Source organism: Mus caroli, chromosome X (genome assembly GCF_900094665.2).
Source record: "Mus caroli chromosome X, CAROLI_EIJ_v1.1, whole genome shotgun sequence".
NCBI lineage: Eukaryota > Metazoa > Chordata > Mammalia > Rodentia > Muridae > Mus > Mus caroli.
Window position 1 is genome coordinate 118,850,643 of NC_034589.1, and position 17,586 is coordinate 118,868,228.

The following is a 17,586-nucleotide window of genomic DNA, read 5'->3' on the forward strand; positions in this document are numbered from 1 at the left end:
GTGCAATCCAGTGACCAGAGCATGATACATTTACAACTAAGATCTCTGAAGCCTTTTCTGAAATTAAAAGTAAATCTGTGTTACATTGAAAAATGAAAGAAAAAGGTGTTTCAAGGCACTAAACTCAGAAGTGGTTATGTCCGTTGCATACTTAGGATATTCCCATTGAACATTGCTTTTCTAGTTTTGATAATGAATTTTTATTTCTGAGCAATGGAGAATGTGGCTCAATGTACCTTTTAGTTCTCTGTGTACTGTCTTAGAATAATACACTCATAGCCATGCAGACAAGTTTCTACATTCTAGTGATTTTCAAATTAAGGAATAGCTTCAAACTAGGAAGGCTTTCTAGTCACCTAGCTTTGGAATAGCATGGTGTTCTCTAACTGCTGACTTTGTCTGCATTGTTTTTTAAAGATCAAATGGGCACAGTGGTAATTTTCATTAATCTCATACAGAGCAGCTAATTAAAATTTCAATTATTATCCATCCATTATCTAGTTGTTGCCTTTGTTCAGTATTAGATCAGGATGTTAATAATAAGACATTCATGTATTACAGCCCTTTTAAATACAGTGAGATTTAGTTTAATCTATTGCACTGTTTTGTTTCAGGGTTATTTCTTTAATATTATGTTGTACTATATTGATTATGCTGATGATACTCACACACTTTAACTTTTTTTTTAAATAGAGATTTCGGATTTAAATACCTGTTGTTTCAGTTCTTTATTCAATACTGGGAAAAGTTTCATGGGAAGAATAAATTAATTGTCTGATGTCCACAATATATATACATTAGTTCTGAAACCTCACTAATTATTATGCTCAGTTAACTATTCCCTGGATTTGTGCTCTTTAAATATGTAGTCCTTGCTGTCCTAGAACTTAATATGTAAAGTAGTCTAGCCTTGAACTCAGAGATCCAACTGCCTCTGTTTCCTCAGGGCTGGATGAGAGGTGCACCACAATGCTCTGCTGGGTTCTTTATTTCTGTAAGGAAAAATTTAAAAGAATTTGTCTTCAAGAATCATTTTAACCTTAACATGCTATCGTGATTTTATAATGTCAAACAGTAACTTATGTTTAAGCCCCCCAAATTGTGGAAAAATATTATTCTATAACCTTTATCAGTTCTTTCCATTCCTTTTAACATCTGGGTATCTAGATAATATAACTTAAACTTTCTAATGTTAATCATTGTGGCTTTCTGCCTACAATCATAACCATTTGGAGGCCTGCCATAGAAGGATTGTCAGAAGTTCAAGGCCAGCCTGGGCTACATAGTGAGTTCAGAGAAAGCCTATGCTAGAGAGTGAGCCCTGCCCTCAAGAAAAAAAAAAAGTAAAAGAAAAGACAAAAACAAGAATAATGTATTTAAAGAATTGTAGTTATATAGAAGGTTGATTGGTCTAAGTGTCAATAAACAGCATCGCAGTCATGACCTTATGCGTCTATTAAAATAATTCTATTAAAGTTCAGTTAGCAAATGGAGTTAAATTTTTTTAATCTATGAGAGGAAACATATAAATTCATCTTTTGAATATCTTTATATTCACTTATGCACTTTCTTAATAGGAGATATTTATTACCCATATGCCATGCATGAGTGAAATGGTTTATAAAGAATGGATTATACAGTTTTGACTGCAAACCTCGGGATGTCCTGGTTCTTAATAGCTGAGTAGTATTCCATTATATAAATGAACCACTTTTCTGTATCCATTCTTCTGTCATGGGACATCTAGGTTGTTTCCAGCTTCTGGCTATCACAAATAAGACCCCTACGAACATAGTGGAACACATGCCTCTGTGGCATGGTGGAGCATCTTTTGGGTAGATTCCCAAGAGTGGTATAGCTGGGTCTTCAGGTATATCTATTTTCAATTTTCTGAAGAACCTCCAGATTGATTTCCAGAGTGGTTGTACCAGTTTGCAATCCCACCAGCAATGAAAGAGTGTTCCTCTTTCTTCACATCCTCCCCAACATGTGTTGTCATCTGAGGCTTTGATCTTAGCCATTCAGATTGGTGTAAGATGGAATCTCAGGGTCATATAGATCTCAACATTGCTTAGATGAGGAGACTCCAATAAAACACACTGTGTTTGAAAATGCCATAATGTTATTTATATAGTCTACATTTTATTTTACTTTTAAGATTCAAAGAAAAAAATGTTGTCTGTCTAAAGTGGTATCTTCTATTTATTTTGTAGGGTGGCCTGAAAAATAGCAAACATGAGTTCACCCTTTCTTCACAAGAATATGTTCATGAATTGCGATCTGGCATCTCAGATGAGAAACTTCTCAACTGCCTGGAATCTTTGAGAGTGTCTTTAACCAGCCATCCTGTCAGGTAGTTGGTTTTTATCATTTTGATAGGATTCATACATTTTGCATTCTGTATGGATATTTGGTGGTATAATCAGATATGTTACTTCAACATCAAGATTTTTCCATCTAGTAGTATAGGATTATCTAACAGAAGATTATTGTCTGATTTTCAGGTTCTAAGTTTTTAAAAATATGTTTATGTGTAGCTAATCTGACCTTTATTAATGTATGATTTAAAAATACAGATATTTTAGAATATTTATTTCCATTTTGATTATGTAAAATAAATCCAGAAGTAAAATATTGACATTTGCATGTTAGTCTATTTATGTACCCAGATAATTTTCATTATTTAATTTGTAAAACATTAATTACATTAGCTTTAAATTTTATCCTGTTTATAATTGTGATTATATATAACTGTGCATATAATTTCATATCTTTAAGTTCTATATAGGCTACCCACATATTTTTTTAAATTCAAAATAGTAAAAACTATTTTACCAATAAAATAATGAAATAGAAATGGTTAATAAACTAATTAGTATTTTAAACATCATTAAGAGGCATTTTCTCGGTAGCAATGGATTGGCAAATAATTCTTCCTTTATTGACAGTAATGGGCCTTAAAATTAGTAATACCCAAAATAATATTTTATGAAGAAAAATAGATTTCAGTATAATATTATTATATTCTTGTATCTACATACTAAATTGTTATTGTCTTAAGCTCAGAATTTCCTTAAAAATAGGTATATAATGAAGCTTTGTAATTTTATTCATGTTTCCTTTATATTTATGCTCAGATCCAGTTCCTAAAGCATTGAAAATAAGTTACATATCAGTCATTTAACTGAGCTTAGGTATAGATTCCAATATATTGTTTATTTATATTCATACTATACTTGGAAAAGTTTGAAAGTTATAATTTCGTAGTACAGAGTTAAGTTGTTGGTTTGGGTTGGAAGAATCTTTCAATGGCTGCTTTCTTGCCATTTGTAAAATGGTGTGCTTTAACGGTTTTTATAATCTCATTCAAATATTTGAGATCTTTATTCATTTTTATTTTTCACAGTCTCACTTTGTAGCCCTGACTAGCCTGGAACTCACAATATCCCCGAGGCTGTCTTTGAATGTCTGGTAATCCTCTGCCCTGTCCTGATCAGTCCTAAGCCACCATACCCAGCATGAATATGACTTATCTGAGAATCAAAACCATAATCTATTCTCACCCACTGGCACCTATATCAATATCAGCTGCAGTGCCCTTCCATATTAAAATACTCAGTTACAAACACACTGTTGAGCAGTTGAAATGAATATAAACTGGGTATACTGAATTTTCAGCTGTGGGAGAGTGGGTCTGTGAGATTTCCTGATGTTCAAAGTCAGCCAGGGCAATGGTGTATAAAACTCATTAAACCAAGCCATTAATACCAAACCAAAAGTAAAGTCCCATGAAATCCCTACTACTTGGGATTATGGATCAGTGGTTAAGAGAGCTTGCTGTTTTTCCAGAAGACACCTGTTTTCTTCCTAGCACCAATGTGGGACAGCTCTCAACCACCAGTAACATCTTCAAGGGATCAGACTCCCAATTTTGACCTCTGGGGTCTCTTTCTCTCTCTCTCTCTCTCTCTCTCTCTCTCTGTCATACACACACACACACACACACACACACACATACACAAACAAATAAAATAACCACACCCCATTCAATAATGGAGAGATTAGTATATGTTTTTCCTAGTCCAATTGCCTCTTTATAAGATATAAGATAGTGCTTGATATTATATATGGAAGGTGTTTTTGTTTTTCTAGACTATTTATTCTTTTTATTTAATTTTGTTGAAGCAAGGTCTCTCTGTGTAGCCAAGGTCTCTCTGTGTAGCATAGCCCAGACTGTCATGGAACTGTGTAAACCTAGTAGGCTTCAAACTCAGATATCTTCCAGCCTCAGCACTCATGAGTGTATGAGTTAAAGATGCTGGACATTTGGTACAGTTCCCTGTTTTGCAATTCTGCATAGCAACAAAAGGTTTGTGAAAGAGGGATTTGTAAGTTTGGGAGCTTAAGGTTGGCAACCGCTCTTCCCGGTAGCTGATTGGCTGCACAGGAAGTGTGAAGTTCCTTGTGAGGCTGGGCACCAGCATTCTGCTGTATCCATCAGTGGTGTCTATATCTGTGTTGTCTTGCGAGTTAGTCATCGAGCTCCTATGAAGAAGTCACACCAAAAGACAACACTCTTAGCCACATATTGTGTGGAGATCTAACCCTGTCAAGTCATCAAACCTCGCCAAGACCTTGAGAAATGATGAGTAAGGGCAGGTTTGGGAGTGAAGACAGTGTCTTTGGTGGTGATGGGGCTGGTGGAGCTAGTAGAAGTCATATGATCAATCCAGAGCTCGGATGTTGGGGTTTCCTATGACTGGAATATGGAGGCCCAACACACACAGCATTGTGCTATGCTAAGCCAGTGCTAAGTGCCACTGAAATTGACAGTGTGTTCAAGATTAGGGCGTTTAGAGTTCCCTGGGTCTCCAACATGAGGATGATCATGGAGGCTGAAAAAGCTTCATAGTAAATTGTGTACAAAATTAATGACATGACCTCAAAGGCTATTGAGGGCAGGCAGGCTTTGGCTAAAAGGAGATCCAAGCAGGACCTGATTCCTCTGCCTATTGGAATGTATGTCAAAGTGCTTGGCATCCTCCAGGCCTCCAAGGGAACCAGATGGCTCAAGATCTTGAGCATCTGCATCCTGGAAGACATGAACAAGCTGCGCACACACCCTGGAGATTGTAGATGGCCATTCAATGCTGTATCAAAGCCGTGCAGGCACAGCCACAGAAAGCCTGTCCACAGCCCAGGCCTGAGTCTGAATGGTAGCCGCCAGGGTTTCCAGGGTGTCTGCTCTTAACTTCATCCATGTGGAAGTTCTGCATCTGATTGGAGAGTGCCCTCACCAGGTGGGAAAGGCTATCACCTAGATTCAAACAGAGCTTCTTAGAGTTACAGATGATGCCATCACACAAGTCATCGAGCATCTGAATAGGAAAAAAGAACTGACTTTGTAGTTTCTGAAGATGCTTCTGTTCTGCTGTTTTGATATTTAGGATGTATCGTCTATTTCAAACAAAAAAAGAAAAAAAAAACTTAAAGAACCAAACCAAACCAAAACTGAACATAATTTTCAGATGATATCTGTTAGCAACATGCTATTTCTACCTCCATTGAACTTGTCTGTTTTTTGAAGATAATTGAAGAAACAGTGATGGAACCAATGACTGGGCTTTATTTCCAAAACAATAGAAATGCCCTAGGGTGGATTTGTAAGAGAAAACAAATTTGTGTTCAAATTAGAATTTTATTTTCCTGTTTCAGTTTATCTTAGTCATGTTAAGTTTTCCTAATTATAGTGCATGATAAATACAGCTTTACTGGAAATGAGTTCTGATTTTAAATATTCACTTCAAGTTATTTTGAGTAATTTGGTTTTATTAACATTGATTTGTTTCTTTAAAATAAGATGCTACTGTAGATTGAAGCAATTCAGTCTTTTTGAGACATCTTCATATACTTTCTTTAAACATGTGTAAGTTCAGTGGTTTTGCTCCTTCAGCTAAATTACAGTTCACTTTCCTTGCATGGTGCATGGATGCAAGACTGCATGTTTGTTGTACTGCTGTGTTACCTACACTATTGGATGGTCTACTAGATGTAAAATAGGGTGTTTTGCTTCAAACTAGGCATATTGTTCCACTAACAAGACGTGAACAGAGATGAACTGTAATGTTTTTATTAAACCTTTGCAAAATTTTAAGTTTCCTTTGATTTTTATCCCTCAAATTTATTAGAAAAAGCTACTAGTTTAATGTTCTTAATGGTTATCAGATTTTATTATGAAGTGTAATTTTTTTTATTTTTAACACCAAGCATTACATTTTACTAGTAGTAACTCATTTTAATTTGGTTATATTAAATGTGAGAGGCTTTTAAGCCATTGATCATTAAATCCTCCATTACACATAAAGTAAAAATGGTGTATTTCAAATTATTTGCTTAGTTAAATTAGAAGAAAGAATATAGTTATTCTAGGAATAGATATGTGTGCTTATTTGTATTCAGACAGGTAGAAAAGAATCTTTATCCTTTTCAATCATTAAAAGGGGACACAAACCCTATAAAACCCTTTAGCTGTTTAGCCATCAGTCATGGTTTTAGAATAACAATCAGAAAATGTTGGCATCTCATTAAAATAATTGCTGAAAAATCTTGCATAAGACCTTGTGAGTCAATGCTTCTTCCCCTTTAAAGCAAATGATAAATGCTCTAAAATTTTTTTTTTAGTTTATTTTATTACCTTTTAAACAATGCTTTATTTTATACATCTAAGCACCTTGTATATGCTTGATGGACTTGGGGATCATTAGAGAGCATCTTATTCCCTGGCTGCAGTGACAGAGGGTTGTGAACCACTATTGGGTGCTAGGCTCCCTAAGGTATCTCATTCCTTTGACCCTTTGCTGTTTCTTATTGACAAAACTAAGCAGAGTTCAGAAGAATTATTTGTATGGGCTTTTCATTAGCTCTTGCTCCAGTGTGTGGAAATGAGAAATAAGCCTTCCCAGGAACTGATTGGAACAGTAGAGGGGCTCCTGTTGTGTGGTGAGCAGAATTGTCAGCATACCATTGAACACTGACATCCTCCATGGGCTCTTAAGCAACTCCATATTCCAACTGACTTGATTGACATTATTATTCCTGGGGCGAGAAGGCCATTACGTTAATGAATGACACAGGATGTATCATATTCATTGGGATCAAGAATCATGAACAGATAAGGAAATAATAGTCTTCTGTTGTAAGTATAATTTATTATTGTTGTGAATTAGAAGGAAATTAGGTCATTCTATGGACTAATTTTATCCATATTTTATCCATGGTGCTTAGTGCCTGCCTGAGCAAGTTATACCTGAGGTTGGTTTGCATTCTGTGTGGTAGTGACCTTGTCCTTGGTGCTTTGGGTGGGGAATTCCCATTGTGATCACTACAATGATTCCCTGTGCTCCTTTTTTTTTTTTTTTTTTTTGGCTCAGAAATCCCTTTAGTAGATCTTTCATCTCTGACACCTTGGAGCAATCTAGCAGCTTCACATTGCTGGCACTCCCAATCAGATATTTTTGAAAAATATAGTTTTTAATATAGAAGCAATTCTGCATTACTTCTTTCTAAAACCATTACCTTTCCTAGTGAAAATCACACTGGAGGTAAGGCAATTAAGGACCTGCTTTCCATAGATTCGTGGTGCTGAAAGAAATGATGTTGAAGATAAATCATTACATTGTTATAACACCTAATATAAATGCAGAAACCTGGAGCTATGGATTTGCTATTTATGACTGTAGCTGTAAGTCACTCTTGTAATTGTTGGATCTGATTCAGTTGGCTAGTGACAGGTTCTAATTTTTTTCTTCCTAGTCTGGTACTATTATCTACAGAAATATGGCTCCCCCCACCAATACTCAACCTTCACCCTATAGTTCTTTTCATTTTGGATGCTAACCTGATATTTTGTCTGGAAACAAATGTTATAATATGTACCCTTCAATAAGGCAGCTAGCTAACCTTTCTCTTAAATGTTGAGGGCTCTGCCTTCCCATATGTATTCCTTAGGATTCTTTTAGTTTTTTGTTTCATGTAACATTTTCAAAGGTAATTTTCAACTGCCCAGCTACAAAGTGCATATTATTTCAATTTTGCTTAGAGTGGTAATGATTTTTCCAATGTTCCTTTTCCCTAGTGGTCCTGTTTATGACCCAAAACTGTAGGGATAAGCTATATATTTTGAGATGATATCTTCAATTGTTTACCAGGTTAGCCATTGTAATAAAGAAGTCTAGGAACAGGAGGGAGGCTGAGATGATAGGCCATTAGCCATGTTAAGATAGTACCAGAACCTAGGTAGTTTGTCATAAGCCTCACTTAACTCAGGTACAGCAATTTATGGGAAAATCAGTCTTTGGTTCAAATATTGGCATTGACTCTCCAGTATTAGATTATTTGTGTTTACTACATGGTTGTTTTGTTGTCCAGTTCAGATTTTATTAGAGAATCTCTTGTTTCTATTTGTTATTATTTTGGCAAAGCCTTTCATGCCTGGCTACCATATCTAGCTTCCCAGCAAAAGTACTTGTCATGCTAGGGGCTAATATCCATCGCTAATCAAATTAGAATTTTATTGTCTAGAAAGGAAGCAGCAGAAAGTATGGGCCACAGTTAATTGTTCTAGTTCTACCTCCTAAGAGTGTGGCTTTGGGTTCTGCTTCTTCAAATGTGGTGAGCTTTTTAGGTACCAATCAGCACACTGACTTGAAAGTTAGTGCATGAAAAATGCCATCAGGTATAAGATTCCATTGATTTATCATACACATTTAGTATATATGTTTCTTGTGGCATGCAATTCATACAAGTCTTGGTATTGCAAGTTGTGATCATGCAAACAAGAAGCACACTACTAACATGGAGTTTATGCCAGATACTATACATATGTATATTTTGTAATAAGAGAAGAAGGAGGAAACACCATACCCTCATATTAGGATAAGGTACGTCTGTGAAACTGTCTTTCCTTAGCAATAAGCTATCATTTAAATTTCATTAAACGATTATTTTTGAGGTTAGAGAGATAGTTTAAAGGTTAAGTACATTGGCTGCTCTTCTAGAGTACCCATGTTTAATTATAGCTCTCACATGGTAGCTCACAACCATCTGTGTATCTCCAGTCCTGGGAGATCCAATTCCCTCTTCTGCCTTTCTCTGATACCACATGCATATGGTATGTAGACATACACACAGAACGAACATACATTCACACCAAAAATAAATTAAAAACAAAACATTGTTCCTGTTTAAATAAATGCTCTCACCAGATGAATAAAAGCACAATAACCACAATAACCAGAAATGAAATAAATGCAGGTTATTGTTACTTTTATCTGAGATTCATAATTTCTGTTCCAAGAAAAAACTGATATCGAAGGTGGTAGAAGGAAACAAGTCTATTCCAGGTGAAGCCTGAGCAAATGCAGATAGAAACTCTCCTTTTCAGACCTCCCATCTTGGAGAAATAAGACAGTATAAAGGATTTTTATGGCCATAGTATATGATAGTGAGACATTAGTTGGACAATTCAGAGTTTGGGCAGAGTCCTTATGTTCAGATATCCTGTCTGGTTGGGTTTTTTTTGTGTTTGTTTGTTTGTTTTTGTTTTTTTTTTGTTGTTTTATGTTTGCTTTTATTTAATGCTTTTTTTCTAAGTTATTCACTTTACATCCCACTCACTGCCTTCCTTCTGGTCACCCCCTCCCACAATCCTTCCCCATCCCCTTTCCCTTTTTCCTCTGATCTGGTGGGACCCCTTCAGTATCCTCAATCCAACTTGGCACTTTAAGTCTCTGATAGGCTAGGAGCTTCCTCTCCCACTGAGATCAGACAAAGCAGCCCAGCTAGAAAAACATATCCCAGGTATAGGCCAGGTATATTCCCAGGGGAATAGACCCTGTTCCAGTTGTTGGGAACCCACATGAAGACCAAGCTGCACATCTGCTATATATGAGCAGGGGAGCCTAGGTCCAGCCAGTGTATTTGTTGGTGGTTCAGTCTCGAAAAGTCTCAAGTGTTTAGGTTATTTGACTCTGTGGGTCTTCCTATGGAGTTACTATCCCCTTTGGGGATGCAATCCTTTCTCCTTGTCTTCCATAAGATTCCCTGAGCTCCAACTACTGTTTGGTTGTGGGTGTCTGTATCTGTCTGAGTCTGATGTTGGGTGGAGCCTCTCAAAGAACAACATACTCCTGTCCCTTTCTTGATCTTGATCAGATTTATATCTGATATCCTAAAGCATCATCTACATTTTCTCTTAAGAAAACCATCTTTCATAATAACTGGACAGGGTGAAACCTTATGGACAATGCCATTTGAAATGGATAAATTCAAAAGATTCAGGAAAGGATAGCCATCAAAAGTAAATACAACACGATGGCAAAGACTGGAAGATTGGCTTAAATAAAAGTCTCCTATTTATCAATACATATCATTTTTTCTTCTTAATATTATGAATACATTTATTGTTATGAATTACTTTTTTTATATTTACAGGCTAAATATGGTTTCTGCCTACTCTTTAACTTTAGTGATATGATAAATCTATGTAGTGCTAAAAATATCGGGTAATGTCGTTCCCCATTTAGAACCAACAGTAAAGATTAACATTGATTTTTACGTTGAGTGTATAGTGTATATGGATTAACATTGATTTTTACGTTGAGTGTATAGTGTATATGGAGTGTCAGTATTCACTCCATAGTACACCATAGAATACACTTTTTACTTCAACCAGGACAAAACCATCTTAAACATGGCAACTTTGCTCTCTAGTTCCTTCTACTTTAAAAAGCTTAGTCTCCCTTTCTGAATCTAACAAATAAGCAAACAAGCCAGCACAACAAACAACAAATTAATCTCCCTAGTGGATAGAAACAAATATGTAAATGAAATCAATGAAGCAACAACAAAAAGGAAACCAGTGTAAAAGTAAACCAAGGACCATAATAAAGTATGTGAATTAAGTTATATACATAAAATAAATAGTACATACAAAGATAAATCACTTTGAGTACAGTTTATTATGGAGCCATTAAACATCCCCTGAAATTAGGGATCACTGGGTGTCATCCTTTTAATCTCTTATGGCTTTTATAGCAATCACTACAAACCGAGTTGTTTAAAAGAGTAAAAATTTAGTCTCGCACAGTCAGAGCAGACAGTGGTTTCATTGAGCTTCCACCAAGACCCCAGAGAAGGCTCTTTCTTGTCTGGTCCAGCTCCTAGATTTCCTTGGTTTGTGGCAGCCTACGTCCACCCTTTGCTTCTGAATCCACATGGTTTCTTTATATTAGACTACTTGTCTATCTTTTATGAGGACATTTTAATTGGAGGTAGGGGCTGGTCTGATCCTGTAGAAATGTTATTGTAATTCCTATTTTTATACCTAGAAACACCCTGTTTTCAACTAAAGTTCGATTCTGAATTTGTAAGTAGATAATGTTCAGTCTACCATTATTATGCAAAGGGACATTAACCTTAAAATTTTGAAACATCAAAACAAAAGCTCTGTTAATTCTAGGAAATAGCATTAAATATGTCATTAAAACTGGAAGGAAAATATAAAATTTTGTTGTTTTAGCCTTCTTTATGAAATTGCACTTTGTTGGATTTNTTTTTTCTTATTTAAAAAACAAAACCAAAACAATCCTTCATTGTATAGTTACAAATTCTGAGGGCTAGAATTTTATATGGTTGAGTTAGAGTGGAATGCTAGCTATGAAATTGGATTTCTGTTCCTTATGTTCTCACTTTCCTTTCTAAGTCAGTGTCCTTGCCATACACCTCAGTTACTCCATATGCAAATGAACTGAACNCTTCCAATACAAATCTACTTATTTGATATTTTCCTTTGCTTATTTTCACTCTTATTTTTGTGAGTGTCAGAATTAACTTACTATCTAGGAATTATTTTATAAAGGTAGGTAATTCTTTCTCTACATAGTTAGAGGCATTTTTAGCCATTGATAATTTATTTTATTTGCTTTACCCAAATAAAGAATGTTTGCTTGAATGTCTATATGTGCATAGTGTGTGTGTGCCTCATGCAAGTAGAGGCCAAAGAGGGTGTCAGATCCTTGGAACTAGACTTATATATGATTGTGATCTGTCATGCGGGTAGTGAGAAGCAAAAACCGGGTACTCTGAAAAATGAGCAAGCGTTACCTGCTGAACCATCCCCCCAAACTCCAGATTTTTTTATGTTTTTAGACAAGGTTTCGTTGTGATGCCGTGGCTGGCTTGGAACTCATTATATAGACAGGGTTAGCCCCAAACTCACAGAGAAATTCATCTATGTGCCAACATGCCTGGCGTCCATTCTTCAGACATTTTTTTAAATGTTGAAGAAAGATTCTATTACTTTCGCGAAATTATGAATTGAATCCAATGTTTAAAAGAACCCAGGATTTTTCCTCTTATGTCTGACTCCCATTATTAACAGAAATTATAGCAGTTTACTTTGTTCAGGATCTAGTTTCTTTTTTTAAAAAATCATGCACACATACACACACACACAGATTATACTATAAGCATTTAATTAATAGATATTTTTAATATTTAATGGAATCAAACATTTCAAATTTATATATTATTTAGTTACTCAGATGATAAAATACCAAGAAAGTAATTCAATGATATTATTTTCTGCTAAAGGCAATTGTAGAAAATGTTCTTTTGTTAGCTATATTTAGCTTGCCATATCACAAATCTTTTACTGTGCATTCCATCATCATGTATATTCTATAATAGTTTCATGTTCATATGTCTGCTTTTCTAATTTTAATTTGACTCTCTTCTGCAGAAGGGACCCACTTGAATTCTTATTTGTTTCATAATAGTTGATACTGTGTAAATTATATACAAAAAATGTGTGATTTGTTATGGATATTGACCCACCATCAGTAACAATTTTGCTTCTCAAGTAGGGAGAAGTAGTTTTCATTACTCTGACACTATTTTATCCCCATGGATTTTTAGTTGGAATTAGAGTAAGAGAATAAAAGGAACATCTTCTACAGAGGAGTAGAATGTGTTGGCGTGATTGAACTGTATTCATAAGTTTCAGACAGCATTGCCTCTTAACATGATAGACTTTTGTGTGCTTAGATAAGTGTGTGTGTGTGTGTGTGTGGTTGTTTTTCAAGGCAGGGTTTCTGTATGTAGCCCGGGGTTGACCTGGAACTCACTTTGTAAACCAGTCTGGCCTTAAACTCAGGAAACCACTTGCCACTGGAATAAAAGGTCACCACCCGCCCAATAGTCTTTTGGTAGTCTCATTGTCACTTAATGGAATGCAAGGTTTATAACTCTATTTAATACTCTAAAAAAAAATCCATGTACTTCAGCAATAAAAAAAGCCCAGTCTGTCATCACATGTTACATTAGACTGTGATTTAGATTGAATAGTAATTTGCTTATAGACTTGTGTTTATATGCCCTTACTAAAGATTATAAAAGGAAGCAATGCCTGCTGGGAAATGACCAATGAGTTTGGAAAATTTCTCCCCAGTCAAACCACTGTAGGATACATAGATATTTGGCAAGATATTTCATGAAGAGTCAAAGAAATGTGAAGAAATAAAGCCTGACAGAATTGTTTCTCAAAACATGACTAGAAGAGCAAACCTTATATTGAAGAATAGTACAAAGATGTATGAGCTGGAGGGTCGGGGGAGGGTTGTGTGAAATACTGATCATGACTTGGTTGCTGTGTTCATGATCACATGTTACCTGATGTTACCTGCACAAGAACAGTAGTAGAACAAGCCATTCAAAATTGTAGCAGGATGGGTAGGTGGCTCAAAAGGCCTAACTCCTTGCTGAGAAGCTATTCACAGTTTATAGCTACAAGGGGATGGAGAGCCACTTTTCTTCATTGATGTGACCTGCACTAGGTTATCCATGTTTCAGTGGATTGTCTCACAGTCATATGCACATAGCCAGCACAAATTGCAATCAGTGGGATATACCATTTAAACAGAAAACATGAAGATTTGACGGAAAGTATTCTGGGGGATGTCAGAGGAGGGAAGTGAGGGATGTGATCAAAACACATTGTATACATGTATGACATTCTAGAAGAATAAACATATTTTAAAAGCAGAGCATAATATAATTATGATTGCATAGAAATATTTTTCATAGTTTTTATCGAAATAGCCTTGTAGCTTGAGGGATATTGTTAGCCCATTTGGAAAGTTTTCTTCTGATTTGCTTAGTATCTACTTTTCTGCCAAACATGGCAAAATGTCTATGCTCACTTCCAGCTTCTTTAGTAAATGTTATCACATCTGTGAGAAGAGGAAAAAGAAATTTTTTCAAGTTTACAAATGTGTAGTTGTCTCAGGCATATTTTTTCTTGATAATTTCTTTCATGTAGATTTAAACATGTTCTCTAGCATATTAATTAATATACGTTTAACATAATCATTGTAATGAAAGTAGCTGACTCTCAACAGCACTACAAATTAGCAGTGCTATTATTTTCTCAATTATGAGTGTTAATAATTATTTAAATGGCTTGTGTAAAACTTTTTAAAAGCTTGGCAACAACAGCCAACACTACTTAGAGAATTAATATAAAAGTAGGTACAGATCAATACTCTTAGAACACTTTACAGGGAGTTACCTAGAAAAATGAAATAATAATAATAATAATAAGCAAGTTTTATGATGTCGACATGGAAACAGGACTTAAAAAATGTAAGCAAGGTTCTGAAGGTAGCATTACTAGAATAGAATTACTAAAGCAGGTTTTAATATTGATGTCTTGAGTTTGTTTGCTTTAAATTTCTAGTACATGACTTATTTTAGAATACCAGTAGTGCAGAAAATAAAATGCTGCAGTCATTGCGACTATGCCAATTTATAGGACTTCTCTTCAAATCTTGGCTAACTTTATCATTTAGTATCAAACATGTGCAGATTAATTTGACAAAACTACCTTAAATATTAATAGACTTTAAATTTTTAATCATGAACTATTAGGTTAAAATGCAATTTTTGCTTAGGCACACTCAGCATATGTTATAATCGAAGGAAAACAGATCTTTGTGTCCTATATTAGTTTTAAAAAGAATTAGGCACACTCAATGCTGATGAAGTTTTGAAGTATTGTTTTAATGGGCGAACTACAGTATACATTAAGATGAATAAGATGAATAGTGGCTCTTGTGTTTGCATTTGTTTCATTTTCACATAACATGTGGATCATGTAAAAATCCATAGTCAGGTTTTTCATTTAAGTGATATTTGAATCTATATATAATAACCATCTAAAATTGTTAGAGTATGTGGTTCATTCCCAAAAGTGTGGTCCTTGTGGCATAACGATCTGAGTGTAAATACTTTGTACAGAAGAGTTGTAGGTAGCAACGTATTGCAAAACAGAATTTTGTACCTGGCAAAAGATTATGCATTTGTTATTAAAAGGGACGAGGCCAGCTTCCTAGTTATGAATGTGGATAATTTTATTTTATGAATCTTTTAAAATGACAGGTACTGCACATCACAATTGAATAAATTTTCATAAAAAACAGGATCTCCATGAATGCTTTTTTTTTTTTCCTTACGTAGAGCCAAGGTCATTATGTTTCTACAGAGACCTACAGCAAGAGTACTAGTTTGCAGCTTTTCTATATCCTACCCTGCTATGAAGGTGTATTGTACTTCAGAAACGCCTGGGAGGCTCTCCCCCAGGCATATCTATCATCTCAGCTACATGTTTGATAGGAGCTGGATAGCTGACAATTCACAATTAAGATGCCAGCTAACACCTAGGAGAGCCAAGTATTCTGTGTGATTTGTTGAGAGAAGATTCATGTGCACTAGACAACAGTAGTTGCTCAGTGATTCTAGCTGTTTTACTAATGGTAGATAACAGTTAATTCAGGAGAGATTGTCCACCCATCACTAAGTCTTTAGGCTTATAGCCTTTCACATCAGACAATTTCAACCTGAAAAAATTGTATTGAGATTTAAAAGATGATAGGCAAAACTGAGAAGAGAACAGGATGTTAGAATGTTCTTTTACATGCAAACAAGCTTCAGATGAGGTAGTTTAGTAACCTATAACATGGATATGAGTTTAAAGCCTTCTTTCATTTCAAAACAGCCTACATCTAAATGCTAGATTTGTTCTGTAAAATCCAATGTTGCTGATAATATTCATATTGCTTTCAGCCCCTGCACTCCCCGCCCCCCATTTTGTGGCCTATATCTCTTGGTTATGAGTAGAAGTTGAGGGCAGTTTGTTTAATATTGTACTGAAACCTTCTTTGATGTCAAGCTACCTAATGAATTTCTTTGAGACCCATTTTTAAATCAGTTGTTTTCAATATTCATTTATGAAAAGGTACTGAAGTATTTATTATAAACAGATTTTCAAAAATTGATGTTATCATAAAATTTCCCATGTGAATTAGTATTTGTCACAGAATAAAAGAATACCTTGAAATAAATTCAGATCTAAATCTGTATTAGACATTAATGGATTTTTCTTTCATATAGAAAATGTTTAAGAAGTTTGTAGTGTTTTGAAGCCCAGCATTAGGAACATTGATTAAAAATGAAATAATGCTTTTAAAATGAGTAGACCTCAACCATGGGATAGACATTAACCTTCAGCCACACTAAGTTTGAAAGTATTCTGGTAGGCTACTTATTCATCTTTTCTTTCTCCTGGGAACAGTATAGAGGATGTGTTACGGTCAGTCGTTGCTTCACTTGTATTAATTTACTTATCTACTATATTTTTAACTTCTAATTGACAGATACTATTTTTATATACTTACAGGGTAGGCCTTGACATTTTAATACATGTATGTAATGTGTAATGATCAGATCAGAGTAATTGAAACATAAATCACTCTAAACACCTATCAAATTTTTTTGTGCTATAGACATTAAAAATTATCTCCATTATCCATTATGAAATATTTAATTAATTGCTACTCATTATTCTTTTTTATTATTTATTTATTTAGTCATGAAATAGAATTTATTTATTTATTTTTAATTAGGTATTTCCTTCATTTACATTTCAAATGCTATCCTGAAAGTCCCCTATACCCTCCCCTCCTCCCCTCCCCACCCACTCCCAATTCTTGGCCCTGGTGTTCCCCTGTATTGGGGCATATAAAGTTTGCAAGACCAAGGAGCATCTCTTCCCAATGATGGCCAACTAGGCCATCCTCTGCTACATATGCAGCTAGAGACACGAGCTCTGGTGGGTACTGGTGTTCATATTGTTGTTCCACCTATAGGGTTGCAGTTCCCTTTAGCTCCTTGGGTACTTTCTCTAGCTCCTCCATTGGGGGTCCTATTTTCCAAACAATAACTGAATGTGAGCCTCCACTTCTGTGTTTGCCAGGCACTGGCATAGCCTCACAAGAGACAGCTGTATCAGGGTCCTTTCAGCAAAATCTTGCTGGCGTATGCAATGGTGTCTGCATTTGGAGGCTGATTATGGGATGAATTCCCAGGTGTGGGAGTCTTTAGATCGTCCATCCTTTCTTCTCAGCTCCAAGCTTTGTCTCTATAACTCCTTCCATGGTCGTTTTGTTCCCTATTCTAAGAGGGGGCAAAGTG

The 17,586-nt window shown here is 35.3% G+C and overlaps 2 protein-coding genes across 5 annotated transcripts in view; both read left to right on the forward strand.

Annotated features, from left to right (window-relative positions):
* Diaph2 (diaphanous related formin 2) overlaps nucleotides 1–17,586 on the forward strand; it is a 678,308-nt gene that overhangs the window by 136,065 nt on the left and 524,657 nt on the right. For all 4 annotated transcript variants that reach the window (XM_021152792.2, XM_021152793.2, XM_029473659.1 and 1 more), the window contains one exon: nucleotides 2,214–2,353. In XM_021152792.2, coding sequence (XP_021008451.1) covers nucleotides 2,214–2,353 — 140 coding nt within the window. The remainder of the gene's footprint in view (nucleotides 1–2,213; nucleotides 2,354–17,586) is intronic.
* On the forward strand, nucleotides 4,766–5,408 carry Rpa4 (replication protein A4; the record flags this gene model as incomplete). The annotated part of the gene is given in 2 exon segments (XM_029473488.1): nucleotides 4,766–5,112; nucleotides 5,114–5,408. Coding segments are annotated over 2 exon segments (642 nt in total), but the record flags the coding sequence as incomplete, so codon positions are not given.